The sequence below is a fragment of the Coregonus clupeaformis genome, chromosome 23 (assembly GCF_020615455.1).
Source record: "Coregonus clupeaformis isolate EN_2021a chromosome 23, ASM2061545v1, whole genome shotgun sequence".
Classification (NCBI taxonomy): domain Eukaryota; kingdom Metazoa; phylum Chordata; class Actinopteri; order Salmoniformes; family Salmonidae; genus Coregonus; species Coregonus clupeaformis.
In genome coordinates, this window is record NC_059214.1 from 46,276,427 (window position 1) to 46,296,066 (window position 19,640).

Sequence of the window (19,640 nt, forward strand, 5' to 3'; positions counted from 1 at the left end):
AATCTGATTTATTGATTGCTTCTGTGGACAGGTGTCTTTTATACAGGTAACAAGCTGAGATGAGGAGCACTCCCTTTAAGAGTGCACTGTACATTTCACAATTCCAGAGGTGACAATGCACAAGCAGTCTATTTTATGACAAGATATCATCTTATTTTATTCGCGTTGCTCCGTGTAGACGCAAGGAATATAGACTTGCACTTTGTTTTCACTTTATCATTCAAATTGGCTGTAAGCTACAACAGATAGCTTACTGTCAAGAAATGACATTGAGCACGTGACATATAATTACAAAACACAATCCATCTGATGCACTTATAGCAGCGTTTCCCAAATCAGGGGTCTTGAAAAATTGAGACGCGAGAGAAACTTTGAAAAAATAATGTGCACTTGGTTCATAGAACCGGGGTTACGTTAATAACCTCAGGTAGCCGCTAGATGCGGTTGTAATAAACAGTGCCCACAATGCCCACAAGCTGCACAGGACTCATTAGAACAGAGTGGACAAGACCAGGCATTAAATCAGACTGGGGGGGGGAATAATATCATCAAAGATGTTATTTTCTACACAGAAGATCATACAAAATGATTGCCTGATGATGCATTTAGACCATACTCTAGACCATACTTCCTTCAGATTGAAATACTCTCAAAAATACTGTCAGACTGATTTGTAATAGACTGTCATAGCCCCAATTAAAAAAGTAAACATTGTCCGTTGATTCCATCACTTTTTTTACATGGATGATATCAAAATGGGGTCGGGCCAAAAAAGTTTGGGAACCCCTGATTTATAGAATGTTGTTGCATTCATGCATTGTTAATCCTACATAAATGTACCTCTGGCATACTGTAGCTATATTTGCTCCAGCCTGTGCTGCTGTCAAAACAGTAGAAACGTCACACGCTAGCTAGCTAACATTAGCTGTGTTTAAATTTAAGTTAAAATAACACTATTTTCAACCCGCTAGTTATGATTTAGATAACTAGCTAGCTACGTTAACAAAATGTAATGTTAGGTATATTCTTCGGCTCACCTTGACTAGCTAGCTAGCTAGCTAGCTAGCTAGCTATATCACAAATTATCCATTATATTGACCAGATACTCTAGTGGCCGCTCTAACAATGAAAATAAATGTCTTCAAAAATGGAAGGCAGTCAGGAGGAGGCAAGATCAGGTGGGACCATTCTAGCTAATGAGAGGGCAAATATGCATGTGAACAAGAGGCACAACAGTTTCCACAGCCACAAAGTCAAAATTGTCTATATCGTAAATTATGAAAGCAAACATTTGATTTTTGGTCTTTATTTAAGGTTATGGTTAGGCATTATGTTAGCAGTGTGGTTAAAGTTAGGGTTAGGTTTAAAATCACATTTTAAGAAGAGAAATTGTAGAAATAGTCAGGGTTTATGACTTTGTGGCTGTGGTAACTAGAAACGACCAGGCACAACTCATTTACATTTACATTTACATTTTAATAATATGCCATTTAGCAGACGCTTTTATCCAAAGCGACTTACAGTAATGCGTGCATACATTTTTGTGTATGGGTGGTCCTGGGGCTCGAACCCACTACCTTGGCGGTACAAGCGCCGTGCTCTACCAGCTGAGCTACAGAGAACCACTTTCGTCATTTAGCAGACGCTCTTATCCAGAGCGACTTACAAATTGGTGCATTCACCTTATGATAGCCAGTGGGACACCATTTTACCATTTTTGTAATGTTTTATTTATTTTTGGGGTGGGGTAAGGGGGGGTAGAAGGATTACTTTATCCTATCCCAGGTATTCCTTAAAGAGGTGGGGTTTCAAGTGTCTCCGGAAGGTGGTGAGTGACTCCGCTGTCCTGGCGTCGTGAGGGAGCTTGTTCCACCATTGGGGTGCCAGAGCAGCGAACAGTTTTGACTGGGCTGAGCGGGAACTGTGCTTCCGCAGAGGTAGTGGGGCCAGCAGGCCACAGGTGGATGAACGCAAATGCCCTCATTTGGGTGAAGGGACTGATCAGAGCCTGAAGGTACGGAGGTGCCGTTCCCCTCACAGCTCCGTAGGCAAGCACCATGGTCTTGTAGCAGATGCGAGCTTCAACTGGAAGCCAGTGGAGTGTGCGGAGGAGCGGGGTGATGTGAGAGAATTTGGGAAGGTTGAACACCAGACGGGCTGCGGCGTTCTGGATTAGTTGTAGGGGTTTAATGGCACAGGCAGGGAGCCCAGCCAACTCCGATATAAAGTGTTTTTTCTCAAAGTTGCCGGGATGTCAAGTGTCCTACTTATATAAGTACACTCGTGACAACCTAATTATTACGAAACATATGTTCGATCAAATAAGCCACATGTAGCAAATAAGCCATAAAAATTTTTGTTAACCAAAATCGACACTCTCTCATTGACCTCCATACAAAAACTCCTCGCTTGGTGAGCAAAAAAAAGCAAAAAAAACGCCACCTTCTGGAGAAGATAGATTTTGGACCCAGTTATCCCTCTCGCTTTGCCTCTTCCTCTCTGGCTATATCTAAACATACATACATACATATAGTTGAAGTCGGAAGTTTACATACAACTTAGCCAAATACATTTAAACTCAGTTTTTCACAATTCCTGACATTTAATACTAGTAAAACTTCCCTGTCTTAGGTCAGTTAGGATCACCACTTTATTTTAAGAATGTGAAATGTCAGAATAATAGCAGAGAGAGTGATTTATTTCAGCTTTTATTTCTTTCATCACATTCCCAGTGGGTCAGAAGTTTACATACACTCAATTAGTATTTGGTAGCATTGCCTTTACATTGTTTAACTTGGGTCAAATGTTTCGGGTAGCCTTCCACAAGATTCCCACAATAAGGGGTGAATTTTGGCCCATTCCTCTTGACAGAGCTGGTGTAACTGAATCAGGTTTGTAGGCCTCCTTGCTCGCACACGCTTTTTGAGTTCTGCCCACACATTTTCTATAGGATTGAGGTCAGGGCTTTGTGATGGCCACTCCAATACCTTGACTTTGTTGTCCTTAAGCCATTTTGCCACAACTTTGGAAGTACACTTGGGGTCATTGTCAATTTGGAAGACCCATTTGCGACCAAACTTTAACTTCCTGACTGATGTCTTGAGATGTTGCTTCAATATATCCACATAATTTTCCTTCCTCATGATGCCATCTATTTTCTGAAGTGCACCAGTCCCTCCTGCAGCAAAGCACCCCCACAGCATGATGCTGCCACCCCCGTGCTTCACAGTTTGGATGGTGTTCTTCGGCCTGCATGCCACCCCCTTTTTCTTTCAAACGTAACGATGGTCATTATGGCCAAACAGTTCTATTTTTGTTTAATCAGACCAGAGGACATTTCTCCAATAAGTACGATATTTATCCCCATGTGCAGCTGCAAACCGTAGTCTGGCTTTTTTATGGCGGTTTTGGAGCAGTGGCTTCTTCCTTGCTGAGAGGCCTTTCAGGTTATGTCGATATAGGACTCGTTTTACTGTGGATATATATACTTTTGTACCTGTTTCCTCCAGCATCTTCACAAGGTCCTTTGCTGTTGTTCTGGGATTGATTTGCACTTTTCACACCAAAGTACGTTCATCTCTAGGAGACAGAACGCGTCTCCTTCCTGTGCGGTATGACGGCTGCATGGTCCCATGGTGTTTATACTTGCGTACTATTGTTTGTACAGATGAACGTGGTACCTTCAGGCGTTTGGAAATTGCTCCCAAGGATGAACCAGACTTGTGGAGGTCTACAATTCTTTTTCTGAGATCTTGGCTGATTTCTTTTGATTTTCCCATGATGTCAAGCAAAGACGCACTGAGTTTGAAGGTAGGCCTTGAAATACATCCACAGGTACACCTCCAATTGACTCAAATGATGTCAATTAGCCTATCAGAAGCTTATAAAGCCATGACATCATTTTCTGGAATTTTCCAAGCTGTTTAAAGGCACAGTCAACTTAGTGTATGTAAACTTCTGACCCACTGGAATTGTGATACAGCGAATTATAATTGAAATAATCTGTCTGTAAACAATTGTTGGAAAAATGACTTGTGTCATGCACAAAGTAGATGTCCTAACTGACTTTCAAAACTATAGTTTGTTAACAAGAAATTTGTGGAGTGGTTGAAAAACTAGTTTTAATGACTCCAACCTAAGTGTATGTAAACTTCCGACTTCAACTGTACATATACACTGTATATATACACATACTGTACATACATGCATACATACATACATACATACATACATACATACATACATACATACATACATAACATATACAGATAAATAAATACAGAAAAATTAAACAGAAGGCATTTGAACCCAGTCTGGCACAAAGAGAAGATTAATATGTTGATTTCCCATTGAATTCACGTTAGTTGATAACTCAACCAAATGTAAGTCAAAATTAGATGTTTGAACTGATGTCTGTGCCCAGTGGGAAGGCTATGCAGATCAATCCATTCTGCATTGTAGTATTTATGCAATAGCTCTTTTGCCCAATATCAAGTAAAAGTACAGACTGGTTACTGTAAAAATCCACTACTAGCAGGTAAACTCTGGTCACAGATGCAGTTTCCAGGTTTCAGAGTAAGAAGAGTAAGTGTTGTCATTTCAAACCAGGACACTGCATAAACATTACAGGTTTAATTGAATAGCACTACAAGATCTCACGCTTTGACACGGTTTGACTTCAGTATTCAACGTTTGTCCAGGGGGGGATAAACGTCAAATGTCAACAGTTTAGGCATTCTTTCTGAAGGGTGAAAGTAAGGGTTAAGGTTTGGGATAGGGATAGGGGTTAAAAAAATAAAAACACTAAAACAAGTGCATAGCACTGGGATTGAACACGCCACCCAACTGGGATTGAACATGTGACACTCAGAGCCAGTGCTCGCGGCTTACGCCCATCCATCATCCCCATCCACAGCGCCCTAGCAAGCCGCAAGCCTACTTGATGGTAATAGAGCTCACCATTGCCCATAGTAACCGGTTTTAAATCAAATCAAATCAAATCAAATTGTATTGGTCACATGCGCCGAATACAACAGGTGCAGACATTACAGTGAAATGCTTACTTACAGCCCTCCCGACGTCCTGGGAACCTGGACAAATGTTGAATATCGCCTTGGATCTCTAGTGACCTGGCTGGAATAGCTGCTCCAGTGTCAAACTGAGCCAGTACCCCTACACCTCTCTGCTCTTCTTCTCTAGTTCCCTTGCAGGTAAGACCTGACAAGATAGATAGGGGTAAGCAACATGGTGGAGAATCCACTCAGCCTGCCACAAGGCTAGATAGAGTCAATACCTATCCAGGCCTCTCATATCCTGGAAAGGGAGTCCAGAGGTGCCATGTGGGGGCAAAGTGTTGATTTGACAAGTACAACTTCCTGTCTCTCTCCCTCTTACCCCTCTCTCTATCCATCTCCCCAATCTCTGCCCCTCTCTCTCCCTGGCACACAGACACACACTTCATCTCAAACTCCCCACCCCTCGTTCTCTTTATCTGGTTCTACATGTCAATCCCTCTTGACCTTAACATTCAAAAAGTACTCACACATCTGAGTTATCTCATTGCAGGTACATGGGAATAATGTGATAACTTTAAAGAAAAGAGAAACCCGCACACTGCTCTTGCTTGTATCACTTATTTTATTCGACCTTACGCGTCGGCCTCTTGGCCTTCTTCAGAGGCCTTCCAAGAAGCTGTCGAGTAAGCTTTAGTCAAATAAGTGATATGAGCAAGAGCAGTGTGTGGGTTTCTCTTTTATTTGAAATCCCTTTTGACCTTCTCTCTCCCTCTCTCTCTCTCTCTCTCTCTCTCTCTCTCTCTTCCACACACACACACACACACACAGCTGGGGATGGAATTCACAGCAACACTGGCACCACAGCCTCTGGCAAGACCAGCTCCCTCTCCTCTCACATCTGAGAGCTCACACTGAGAACTGTGAAACCAGAAAGATGCCCTAAAGGCTTCCAAGCCAAGTGTTTCCTCAGAACATATCCAAATATGGCCAAGAAAGCAAAACAAACGACGCCATAATATGTCAACGAGGACCACTAAAATGAGTTGATCTTCGATAATAGTCTACTATCTTTTTCTGGAATTTCTATACTTACATGGAAAACTTGATGTGGAATGTAACACAGTAAAATATAAAGGAATAATGGAACAGACAGGGTTTCATTAATTGAAAGGAATCTGTTGTATGACCAGGAGCATATCCGAACACTGATTACAGTTAGAATTCAAAATGTACAGGTTGCACAGATTTACAAGTACCGAATCAAACAGCTGGCATTGGACCTAAAACCAAGCACTGTCCAAATACAAGGCAAGCGCACTACCACCTGTGCCATAAAGCTCCAGACCTCTCAACAGAGACCATAGCGCACCAAAATGTACAGTTCGCAATATATGACTCGGCGTTCGTCGTCACCGGCCTTCTAGCCACTGCCGCTCCTCATCTCATCATTCCATTTGTTTTGTCTTGTCTATTACACACACCTGGTTCATACCCCTCATCAGTACCTGTATAAGTATTCCCTCTGCCCCCCTTGTCTTTGTGTGTGATTGTTACTTTGTGGAGGTATCGCATGCTCGGTTGAGCATTTTGTTATTTTATCGCCGGGAATATTTACCCGTGTATGTTTGGTTCCCAGTAGGCATTTAAATCCCAGTGGGATTGTGTTTACGCATTGCTGCGGACTACCTAATTGGGCTGAAGAAAGTATATTCCTTCTTCACACTCCTGCGCCTGACTCCGTCCATCCACTCGCCCACACCAGCCAAAAAGAAAAGTACGAATATGACGTACAGTATTTTTGTATTTGAAAAGAGCTAATCTGGCAAGCATGCTATCGGTAGGACTGTGTACCTGATTGCTGGATGTTTCGAACTCAGACAATACAGTCATGAATCCTGCAGCTCACAGCATCTCCAGGATTTTATTTTGGATGAAGTTACCCGTTTTTAGCTCTAATTCTGCTGTTACAGAAAAGCTTATGTCCATAAGCTGGCCAAACCCTTTTGGGGGAATTAATCAAACTTAATAGTTATTAATATTAATAGTACATCTCTATATTGCTTTGTCTCATTCTATTTACAAGGCCAAATTCCACTTTATTATCCCAAAGACTTAGGGTGTTTTCACACTTATTCCCTTTCAGACAATTTTTGTGAACTCATTGCGGTTCACTTAATTTTTTGTGCAGTGTGAACACTAAAGGAACTCAGACTGTCAAAAGAGCCCCCAAAGTGAACCGAACTGAGACCATCTCGAGAGGTGGTCTGAGTTCGGTTCGCTTGAATTCCGTGGTCTGCTTCACTTTTTTTAGGACAATGTGAACGCAAAGCTCGCCAGGTTCGCTTGTCATTATTCCCACATCACACACTACGCACCACAGACTAGACTACTGCAACACCGTTTCCCCTGCCATAAACCCTCACATTGGTGCCACAAAAGAGAGACGATGATGTGCAGGGTCGCGTAAAAAAATGTGTGCTGTTTTTTGGATATTGATTAGCGATTGTCAAGGACGCACAGAAATTCCATAATGTGTGGAGTTTTTAGTTCAGATTATTTGTTTGCAATATGTGATCTATAGGCTAAGAGAGCTTCATAAGCTGTTTATTGATTGTGAGGTTAGAATAGTGTGAGAAGACAACATATTTGATGAGAATCACAACATAAGGTACAGAATCTATTCTAGCTCTTAAAGGGGCAGTAGCCTACCTTGGGTGTACAATTTTCAATTCCAGCATTATTTATTCTGCAGTTATTCTGTTGCTTTTTATTTTGTTACCAATGAAATTGACATGTTAATGGTATCTTCTGATTACAATTATGTCTCATATTTTAACTAAAGGCTTCCAAAATGTAAGTAGGTACAGTATATCTAGCTGTCCGATAACGCATTATGTCATTGAAGCCTTTTGTCAATGTTTCCACTGGGCACACACTGGTTGAATCAACGTTGTTTCCACTTAATTTCAATGAAATTACGTTGAACCGACTTGGAATAGATGTAGAATTGACTGATGTCTATGCCCAGTGGGTTATTATTGTCACAGAATTAAACTGACTCTCCTACGCTTACAACATTTAACCATACATAATTTGGATTTGGAAGTGAAGTGTTAATTTCTGTCTGGAAGTGGGTAAAATTGACTTTGGAATGCAGAGCGCTGACCGCCAGGGTTCGATGCCAGTCGATTAGTCGAGCAGGACAATACTCTCTCTCTCTCTCTCTCTCTCTCTCTCGTGACGTAAAATCTGGCTATAATCATCTGCACGGTGCTTGGAACAGAGGATTCTCAGGCTCGCGCGCCCTCACTGATCACTAAATTCAACAGTAGCAAAGGCGCGCGGTACACAAGAACTGAAGATGGGATTTAGATCACAAAGACAAAAGAGAGCCAACTTTTACAGTCGCCTGGCCATTGAAGCAAAAAATGGAAATGGTGTACTCTATTGAACAAAAATATAATACTGTAGGCTAAATATAACTTCCATGTGAAGTAATTGGCAAGAAATCTGCCAAATTAAGATTAACGGTTAATGCACCCTTAGTGTATGTGGGTCAGCAATAATATAATGAGAAATAATCAATAATGTATTTTAGTAATTTCCTAGCAAGTGGGAACAGTGTGTGAAACACGTTACGCACCCACCCTGTGACACTCGAGATTTGTGAATGAACTGTGAAGTCCGCGCGTAACGGCGATGGACACCGGGGACGGGATGAGCCTCGCTGCACACCCCGGGATTGCCTTGCGCCATCGCCACGCAGTTGAGCTATCACCTCCTCCAATCTTCACTAGACTTGATGGGACACAATATCACCACAAGTCTTTTGTGAGCTTGCACTTGTAACAACGTTATTTGAAATATACTTTTTTTTCAAGTGACGCTCAAAGCTGGAGAAAACGACCGCAGCGCAGTTGTCTAGTAGATTTTTTTTTTTCCGTAACATAATATTGTACCAATGGAAAGTAAAAGTAATATTTCACCGTGATTAACGACGTGGATTAACGCGACAAGCTGTAGACTAGCCTATTAAAAGGAGGTCTGAACATTCCGGTGGAGCGCTGACATGGGGGGCAAGAGATAGAGAGTGACATGGCCAGGTAATTATGGTATGAGCTCCGTGCGCACTGCCTGCCCCAACTAAGCCAAACTTCTCCCCGCCCGAGTAATATGAGCGTTCGTGAACATCATCCAGGATGTTTTCTGATCTGGCTGGCATCAACTACACCTACAACGGGAGCGACGACCCGTTCAGCTTCCTGGACCGGGAATGGCGCGACACGCCGAAAGAGACCCTGTCCAGGACTGGCTTCATCGTGCTCTCCGTGTTCCTGGGCTTAATCATGACCTTTGGCTTCCTCAACAACTTCGTCGTACTGCTCCTCTTCTGCAAGTTTAAAACGCTGCGTACTCCGGTCAACATGCTCCTGCTCAACATCAGCGTGAGCGACATGTTGGTGTGCATGTTCGGGACCACGCTCAGCTTCACCTCCAGTATCAAGGGAAAGTGGCTCCTGGGCCGCCACGGCTGCTTGTGGTACGGCTTCATCAACTCCTGCTTCGGTGAGTCTGTCCGAGATGCTTCTCTAAAGCCTAATAAAGGCTCACTGCTTGCGCTGTCAGTGAGAAATTATAGCAAAGTGCTTAATGTACTCTTGGCAGTAAATCTGTTGCCAATTTCTTCCATGACCACAGACCTGGTGGCATAGCAGTTCAAACTCCAGATGAGGTTTAGTCCCAATTATGCTCGCTCATGGTGAATAATTTTACAAGAATGTTACTTTTGACTAAAAGTATCAGGTTCACTCAACAAGTCATTTAATACAAATGTGTCAGTTTCACTTACTATACTAGGTTGAAGTAACTTTAGATGAAGTTAATGCAACATGACATTCAGATTGGATTTAACTTACACTTTTAAGGCAGCAGAGTAACAACCTTTTTTAAGATGACTCAACAAATAAATGTTTTTACAGTGTAGGGCTGCTGTGTCAATGAATGGGACTTTAAACTTGTATCATCTTTAAAATGTAATTACATAGTCCTAAAACGTTTAGCCTGCACTAAAACCTTTAGATGGTTTAGCCTGCCTTATTCATATAGGTTAGTTTTATTTAACTGGCCGCGCTGCAAGAATTTGAATAGCTTGGCAACTAAATCACCGGGTAGCAGTTTCTTATACTCAAATCAAGTTTTAAGAAAATGATTCTAAATGTCTTCAAATGAGTTATTTTCACATACATTAATTGCTACAAGTTTCTTCCTAATGTGTCCCCAACTTGTCACAATATGTCAATGGAGCATTTCGAGTTTTATTTTGGGAGAGTTTGTCTCGCGTTGATGTCCAGATGCGCAATGTGCGTAATAGCCTAACGGTACCCACTTAGCTACAGGTGTTTCTGCCGGTGAGACGTGGTGTCGGCTAGTGGTTTGAAATGCGCTAAAGCAGAGCATAGGTTATAATGCACTGTGTATATGTCTGTCTAGAGAGACTCTAAGAGTCTGCAGCCCACTGGGCTAAAAGCACCTCTACAGGAACTATAATGTCTTAAGTGCTTGTCGGATCTCCAACCTTTTTTTTTCACATATTAAATTAAATTGTTTAGTTAATATGTAAATATAAATCCAATCAATATAAATTATTGGACTATATATAAAATCAACATATATATAACGGTACCCACTTAGCTACAGGTGTTTCTGCCGGTGAGACGGGGTGTCGGCTGGTGGTTTGAAATGCGCTAAAGCAGAGCATAGGTTATAATGCACTGTGTAGTGAAGAAGACCTAGCCTACAATAAGCATACAATATCATCAACGTGCTGTATAATAAGTACACAATACGTTGTGTAATAAAACATAGAAGGCAAAGGCTTCACTAAGGCAAAATAATCATAATTTATTGGACTTATATAATATATATACAGTAACGTTTAGATAAATTATAAATTATATGGATAAATGATTGGATTATATATAATCCAATCATTTGTCCATATAATTTATAATTTGTATAATTTATCCATATATATAAGGACAGTAAATTATTGGATAAATTATCATTTATAATTTATCTAAACGTTACTGTATATATATTATATATAAGTCCAATTAATTATGATTATTTTGCCTTAGTGAAGCCTTTGCCTTCTTCCCCCCCAGCAATGTTCCAACATCTAGTAGAAAGCCTTCCCAGAAGAGTGGAGGCTGTTAAAGCAGCAAAGGGGGGACCAACTTCATTTAAATGTCCATGATTTTGGAATGAGAGGTTCGACAAGCAGGTGTCCACATACTTTTGGGCATGTGTACATCCCTGAAATTGCAACCGTGAAGAAACAGCAGGTGGATGTCTTCATGAAAGGTGCCGATTGGTTTGAAGTGAATAATTTTTTTTTGTTTCCACTCCGTTATCTAACTCAGACAAGCAGGGAATATGTCATTCTTTCCAGAAGACCAACCCCAAGGCTTTAAGAAGGAATATTTTAAGATATTTTCGGTTATTTCCAACTTTCTCATTGTTCTTACTTCGACTGTGACTACATTGGACTTTCTCTGAACTCAGTGAACATGTCTTTGGGTCTGGCTGCTTCCTTGACTTGCCTACTCTCACTAACATGTCTGTCTGTGTATGACGGTCTCTCACTAACATGTCTGTCTGTGTATGACGGTCTCTCACTAACATGTCTGTCTGTGTATGACGGTCTCTCACTAACATGTCTGTGTATGACGGTCTCTCACTAACATGTCTGTGTATGACGGTCTCCCACTAACATGTCTGTGTTTGACGGTCTCCCACTAACATGTCTGTGTATGACGGTCTCTCACTAACATGTCTGTCTGTGTTTGACGGTCTCTCACTAACATGTCTGTGTTTGACGGTCTCTCACTAACATGTCTGTGTTTGACGGTCTCCCACTAACATGTCTGTCTGTGTATGACGGTCTCTCACTAACATGTCTGTCTGTGTATGACGGTCTCTCACTAACATGTCTGTCTGTGTATGACGGTCTCTCACTAACATGTCTGTCTGTGTATGACGGTCTCTCACTAACATGTCTGTCTGTGTATGACGGTCTCTCACTAACATGTCTGTCTGTGTATGACGGTCTCTCACTAACATGTCTGTGTTTGACGGTCTCCCACTAACATGTCTGTGTTTGACGGTCTCTCACTAACATGTCTGTCTGTGTTTGACGGTCTCTCACTAACATGTCTGTGTTTGACAGTCTCTCACTAACATGTCTGTCTGTGTTTGACGGTCTCTCACTAACATGTCTGTGTTTGACAGTCTCTCACTAACATGTCTGTGTTTGACGGTCTCTCACTAACATGTCTGTGTTTGACGGTCTCTCACTAACATGTCTGTGTTTGACAGGTTCTCACTAACATGTCTGTGTTTGACGGTCTCTCACTAACATGTCTGTGTTTGACGGTCTCTCACTAACATGTCTGTGTTTGACAGGTTCTCACTAACATGTCTGTGTTTGACGGTCTCTCACTAACATGTCTGTGTTTGACGGTCTCTCACTAACATGTCTGTGTTTGACGGTCTCTCACTAACATATTAGTGACAGACAGACTTGTCAGTGAGAGACCGTCAAACACAGACAGACATGTTAGTGAGAGACTTCATGTCACGCACACACATGCACGCACACACACACACGCAGGCACGCACACAAACAAACACACACACACACACACTCCCACTGTTTTGGATAGGGATGGACTGAAGTGGGTGGGAGAGATGGAGAAGAAAGAGTCTTTTTCAAGACCTCTGCAATCCGCCCTGGCATGCTGTCAGTTAACTTCTGGGCCACATCCTGACTGATGGCAGCCCATTCTTGCATAATCAATGCTTGGAGTTTGTCAGAATTTGTGGGTTTTTGTTTGTCCAGCCGCCTCTTGAGGATCGACCACAAGTTCTCAATGGGATTAAGGTCTGGGGAGTTTCCTGGCCATGGACCCAAAATTTCGATGTTTTGTTCCCCGAGCCACTTAGTTATCACTTTTGCCTTATGGCAAGGTGCTCCATCATGCTGGAAAAGGCATTGTTCGTCACCAAACTGTTCTTGGATGGTTGGGAGAAGTTCCTCTCGGAGGATGTGTTGGTACCATTCTTTATTCATGGCTGTGTTCTTAGGCAAAATTGTGAGTGAGCCCACTCCCTTGGCTGAGAAGCAACCCCACACATGAATGGTCTCAGGATGCTTTACTGTTGGCATGACACAGGACTGATGGTAGCGCTCACCTTGTCTTCTCCGGACAAGGTGTTTTCCGGATGCCCCAAACAATCGGAAAGGGGATTCATCAGAGAAAATGACTTTACCCCAGTCCTCAGCAGTCCAATCCCTGTACCTTTTGCAGAATATCAGTCTGTCCCTGATGTTTTTCCTGGAGAGAAGTGGCTTCTTTGCTGCCCTTCTTGAAACCAGGCCATCCTCAAAGTCTTCGCCTCACTGTGCGTGCAGATGCCATTCCTGAGCAAGCGCTGCACTGGTGGTGCCCCGATCCCGCAGCTGAATCAACTTTAGGAGACAGTCCTGGCGCTTGCTGGACTTTCTTGGGCAACCTGAAGCCTTCTTCACAACAATTGCACTCCTGAGTGGCGCAGTGGTCTAAGGCACTGCATCGCAGTGCTAGCTGTGCCACTAGAGATCCTGGTTCGAATCCAGGCTCTGTCGCAGCCGGCCGCGACCGGGAGACTCATGGGCAGCGCACAATTGGCCTAGCGTTGTCCAGGGTAGGGGAGGGAATGGCCGGCAGGGATGTAGCTCAGTTGATAGAGCATGGCGTTTGCAACGCCAGGGTTGTGGGTTCGATTCCCACGGGGGACCAGTATGAAAAAAAAAAATACTACAAAAAAATGTATTCACTAACTGTAAGTCGCTCTGGATAAGAGCGTCTGCTAAATGACTAAAATGTAAATGTAATTGAACCTCTCTCCTTGAAGTTCTTGATGATCCGATAAATGGTTGATTTAGGTGCAATCTTACTAGCAGCAATATCCTTGCCTGTGAAGCCCTTTTTGTGCAAAGCAATGATGACGGCACATGTTTCCTTGCAGGTAACCCTGGTTAACAGAGGAAGAACAATGATTTCAAGCACCCTCCTTTTAAAGCTTCCAGTCTGTTATTCTAACTCAATCAGCATGACAGAGTGATCTCCAGCCTTGTCCTCCTCAACACTCTCACCTGTGTTAATGAGAGAATCACTGACATGATGGCAGCTGGTCCTTTTGTGGCAGGGCTGAAATTCAGTGGAAATGTTTTTGGGGGATTAAGTTCATTTTCATGGCAAAGAGGGACTTTGCAATTCATCTGATTGCTCTTCATGACATTCTGGAGTATATGCAAATTGCCATCATCAAAACTGAGGCAGCAGACTTTGTGAAAATTAGTATTTGTGTCATTCTCAAAACTTTTGACCACGACTGTACATCCTGGTTGTTTATTTCCAGGTATATATACCACATTTAAGGTGCAGGCTAAAAAAAAGTTTAGATGCCCATAGAATGTTATTGAAGCAACCTTTGAACCACTGGTAACCCACCAGAACCCCACAGTGCTGGAGGATTTGCTGCGCTATAACTCTGGAGGCTTCTAAACAGAGAACAAAGAACTGTGTTGCATCTGTTACGTCACTCCTTAAAACAGAGTTAAGCAGTCAGGAGGAATGAACATTGATAAGGACAAATAAACACAAATAAACTTAAATAAACACCAATAAAACTTGACAAGTAGTGTCATCCATCATTACTTTTTAGAGAGAGATGCTATGGCTTCACTTGTACCACAACTGATCTGCTTAGAGAGTGCTGCGTAGTTGGTGCAGTGTTCCAGGGGTGGGCAAAGTTTTTGGCTCGAGTGCCACATCGAAACAGAGGGCCGCACATCTTTTTTAAAAATCAAACCAAACATGCATGGTTAGAGCGCTGTGTGGAATATTGCTCTAAACAGATTCCATCACACTGTTGTTATCCCTGTCGATTTAGAACCAGCGGACGAGAATGGAAGGGAGCATTCACGGACCTCATGACGAATGCAGCTCTGTATCAATAATATCAACTGGGTTTGTGTAGGTGCCCAGAGTTCATGAAGCCTTATACTGTATTTGACAGTGTTGACAGAGTGGAGAACTGAGAAAGAGAAATGGTGGTGGAATGTGCAACGGAGAGAAAGGAGGAAAAAGATAGGGAGGGGAGGAGGTAGGGCGGGGACAAGGTAGGGGAGGAGGAGAGGAGGGGATGAGTTACGGAGGGGAGAAGGAGAGGAGGTAGGGAGGGGGGAGGGGAAGAGATAGGGAGGGAAGGAGGAGAGGAGGAAGGGAGGGGAGGAGGAGAAGAGGAAGGGAGGGGGAGGAGGAGAGGAGGTGGGGAGGGAGGAGGGAGGGGTTAGGGAGGAGAGGAGTTATGGAGGGGAGAAGGAGAGGAGATAGGGAGTGGGGAGGGGAGGAGGTAGTGAGGGGGAGGGAGTGGGGAGGAGAGGAGGTAGGGAGGGGAGGAGGAGAGGAGGTAGGGAGGGGGGAGGGGAGGAGGCAGGGAGGGGAGGAGGAGTTACAGAGGGGAGGAGGAGAGGAGGAGAGGAGGTGAGGAGGAGAGGAGGTAGGGAGGGGAGGAGGGGGGTGAGGAGGTAGGGAGGGGAGGAGGGGGTGGGGGAGGGGAGGGAGGAGGGGGTGGGGAGGGGGAGGGAGACGGGAGGAGGTAGGGAGGGGTTAGGGAGGGGAGGAGGTAGGGAGGGGAGGAGGAGAGGAGATATGGAGGAATGGAGGGGAGGAGTTACGGAGGAGAGAAGGAGAGGAGGTAGGGTGGGGAGGGGAGGAGGAGAGGAGGAGGGAAAGGGGAGGGGAGGAGGAGAGGAGGTAGGGAGGGGGAGGAGGGGAGGAGAGGAGGAGGGAAAGGGGGAGGGGAGGAGGAGGGAAAGGGGGAGGGGAGGAGGAGAGGAGGTAGGGAGGAGGGAGTGGGGAGGGGAGGTAGGGAGGGGGAGGAGGAGAGGAGGCAGGGAGGGGAGGAGGAGTTACAGAGGGGAGGAGGAGAGGAGGAGAGGAGGTAGGGAGGGGAGGAGGTAGGGAGGGGAAGAGGGGGGTGAGGAGGTAGGGAGGGGAGGAGGGGGTGGGGAGGGGAGGGAGGAGGGGGTGGGGAGGGGAGGGGGACGGGAGGAGGTAGGGAGGGGTTAGGGAGGGGAGGAGGTAGGGAGGGGAGGAGGAGAGGAGATATGGAGGAATGGAGGGGAGGAGTTACAGAGGGGAGAAGGAGAGGAGGTAGGGAGGGGAGTGGGGAGGGGAGGAGGAGAGGAGGAGGGAAAGGCGAGGGGAGGAGGAGGTAGGGAGGGGGGAGGAGGGAGGAGAGGAGGAGGGAAAGGGGAGGGGAGGAGGAGGGAAAGGGGAGGGGGAGGAGAGGAGGAGGGAGTGGGGAGGGGAGGAGGAGAGGAGGTAGGGAGGGGAGGAGGAGTGGAGTTACGGAGAGGAGGAGGAGAGGAGGTAGGGAGGGGAGGAGGAGAGGAGTTACGGAGGGGAGGAGGAGAGGAGGTAGGGAGGGGAGGAGGGGGAGAAAAGGTAAAGGGAGTAAACATAACCCAACTACTTTAAATAGATGTCCTTGATGTCAGCTTGTTATTGTGAACTCATGCAGGACCCATTTGTAGCTGTCAATAAATCTGCTGCCCTGCTCATTATAATGTTCATAATGATGATACACTTTATCCTGTGTTCCCGTGAGGCTCAGTTGGTAGAGCATGGCGCTTGCAATGCCAGGGTTATGCGTTTTGATTCCAACGGGGGACCAATACAAAAATGTATGCACTCCCTACTGTAAATCACTCTGGATAAGAGTGTCTGCTAAAAATGTAATCCATAAAGCTCCTATACAAATCTCATGAACACATTACTAAGTAAACGCAGATATGAAAGTACAAGATTAGCGATCCAATAAAATTGGAACAACAGAAGATTTGTGTTAGCTCCCTGAGCTAATGCGGTCATGAGTCATGCAGATCAACCCAGGTTTGCAATGCTGTCTGTGTACATCACCAGGACCCATTGGTCTCTGTTTTGGATGAAGCTAAGGTTAGACCTGATCCTTACCATAAAATACTGTACCTATGCACTAATTAGGGATTCATCCCTCCAGAGAACGTGTTTCCACGGCTCCAGAGTCCAATGGCGGCGAGCTTTACACCACTCCAGCCGACGCTTGGCATTGCGCATGGTGACGAACAGTTATTGTGCTGACGTTGCTTCCAGAGGCAGTTTGGAACTCAGTAGTGAGTGTTGCAACCGAGGACACACTATTTTTACGTGCTACACGCTTCAGCACTCGGCGGTCCCGTTCTGTGAGCTTGTGTGGTTTACCACTTTGCAGCTGAGTTGTTGTTGCGCCTAGACGCTTCCACTTCACAATAACAGCAATTACAGTTGACCGGGGCAGCTCTAGCAGGGCAGAAATTTGACGAACTGACTTGTTGGAAAGGTAGCATCCTATGACAGTGCCACGTTGAAAGTCACTGAGCTCTTCAGTAAGGCCATTCTACTGCCAATGCTTGTCTATGGAGATTGCATGGCTGTGTACTCGATTCTATACACCTGTCAGCAACGGGTGTGGCTGAAATAGCCTAATCAACTAACTTGAAGTATATATAGTGTATATGACGACATAATTTAACAACTACTGCATGCTAGCTTTATGGTAGGAGTAATACAATGCCTTCAGAAAGTGTTCATACCCCTTGATTTATTCCACATTCTGTTGTGTTACAGCCTGAATTCAAAATGGATTAAATTGATGTTTTTCTCACCTATCTACACACAACACCCCATAATGACAAATGAAAATATGTTTTTAGAAATGTTTGCAAATGTATTGAAAAGTAAATACAGAAATATCTCCTTCACATAAGTATTCACACCCCTGAGTCAACACTTTTTAGAAGCACTTTTGGCAGTGATTACAGCTGCGTGTCTTTCTGGGTAAGTCTCTAAGAGCTTTCCACACCTGGATTGTGCAACATTTGCCCATTATTCTTTTCAAAATTCTTCAAGCTCTGTCACATTGGTGTTGATCATTACTAGACAACCATTTTCAGGTCTTGCCATAGATTTTCAAGTAGATTTAAGTCAAAACTCTTAACTCGGACACTCAGGAACATTCAGTCTTTTTATAACTATTATTACTATGAAACAATAAAATATTTAAGTTGTGTATATTACTTAGTTTTTATTTGATGACTTATTTTTCATGCCTTAAAGTCATCATCTCATTAATCTCTGCTTAGGCAGTAAATCAAATGTCTTCAGGCAGGTTTAAATGTTGTCATGCATCACTGAGTCTGGGGATAGTCAGAACACCCCAGGTAATGGCCTTTTAATTTGGACACTCCTCACTGAGCCTGGTGATACAGAACAGCCCAGGTAATGGCCTTTTAATTTGGACACTCCTCACTGAGCCTGGTGATACAGAACAGCCCAGGTAATGGCATTTTAATGAGGACAGTCATTGCTGCTGCTGTTGCAGGAGAGGACACAGTGTGTGCATGTGTGTAGGCGGGCGGTTGGGTGGGTGGCTGTGTGTTTGCACGTGCGACAGCGTGTATAGTAAGGAATCTTATTTGATTATTCAAAATGTGTATCTCAATAAAAGACAGCCTCTGGCTATTAACAAACAGGTGTCAGTATTTAAACCGAACAACATCTGAACACCTGAGGAAGTTCACTTAGCTTGCTGATAAATTGCCATATTTCAGAAACAGCCGAGCTAGGAAAACACAGTCTTTACATCATCACATCACTCACTTTATTATATCATCATATCCTAATCATAGAATTAGGAATTAGAATACTAGAATGGATATCAACCTTCTTATGATGGGATAAAAGGTCAGCCATTTTGGTCAGGGAATTGGTCAACCATGGATTGCCAGTGCTGTGATAAGAGATTGTGTAAAACAATTAATTGGAAGATTATCTGCATTATATGTTTGTTAGCTAGCTAGCCAGACAGTTTTAGAGGAATGATACTCCGAGTCGATATTCACGTAATAATAAGGAATTCCCCTCGACCACGCCCACAAATTCGGGAAAACAAACATTCTTTCCCATTCAACTTTCACACCTTTTCCCCTGGAACATTCTGTTGCTAGGGGTAACCTGAATCATGTGACAGCCGGTCAGCCAATCAGTGGCCTAGCCTGGGGTTTTAGCTGCCCCTGAACTATTTAGTTGCATCCAGGAGCCCAGGTTGACCACAGCTCTATAAACTCCAGGGCTCCACACCAACTCACCAGCTGGACCCTTCCACATGGGCAATAAACGTGAGTGACTGACCATAAACCACTTACACTATCACTTTTACCACTAGTCTCCAGGGCCGTAAAACATGGTTTTAGTTTTTGTGATGTGCGGAAGGGGACATTTTTTGAAAGTTGAAGCTCATTTACTGCATTTCTATACAATAAAAAAATGTCAAAATGATATTTGGAGAACCTTGGCTGCTGTCACTTCATTCACCTCATTCCATCTACAAACACATAGCCTATTAGCTTTGCAATTGTAATGTTATACCCCTGAAAGGGGGGAAATATGAGAAATGATTCACACTGACATGTAGCATCAGCAACTGTTCAGTCAGTTG

General features: G+C 43.9%; 1 protein-coding gene across 1 annotated transcript in view; it reads left to right on the forward strand.

The window, feature by feature from the left end:
- The first annotated feature begins 9,210 nt into the window (after positions 1-9,210).
- Positions 9,211-19,640, forward strand: part of tmtops2b (teleost multiple tissue opsin 2b) — a 37,102-nt gene continuing 26,672 nt past the window's right edge. The window contains exon 1 of the mRNA XM_041843930.2: positions 9,211-9,581. Within this exon, the coding sequence (XP_041699864.2) occupies positions 9,215-9,581 (367 nt within the window). The 5' untranslated portion in view covers positions 9,211-9,214. The remainder of the gene's footprint in view (positions 9,582-19,640) is intronic.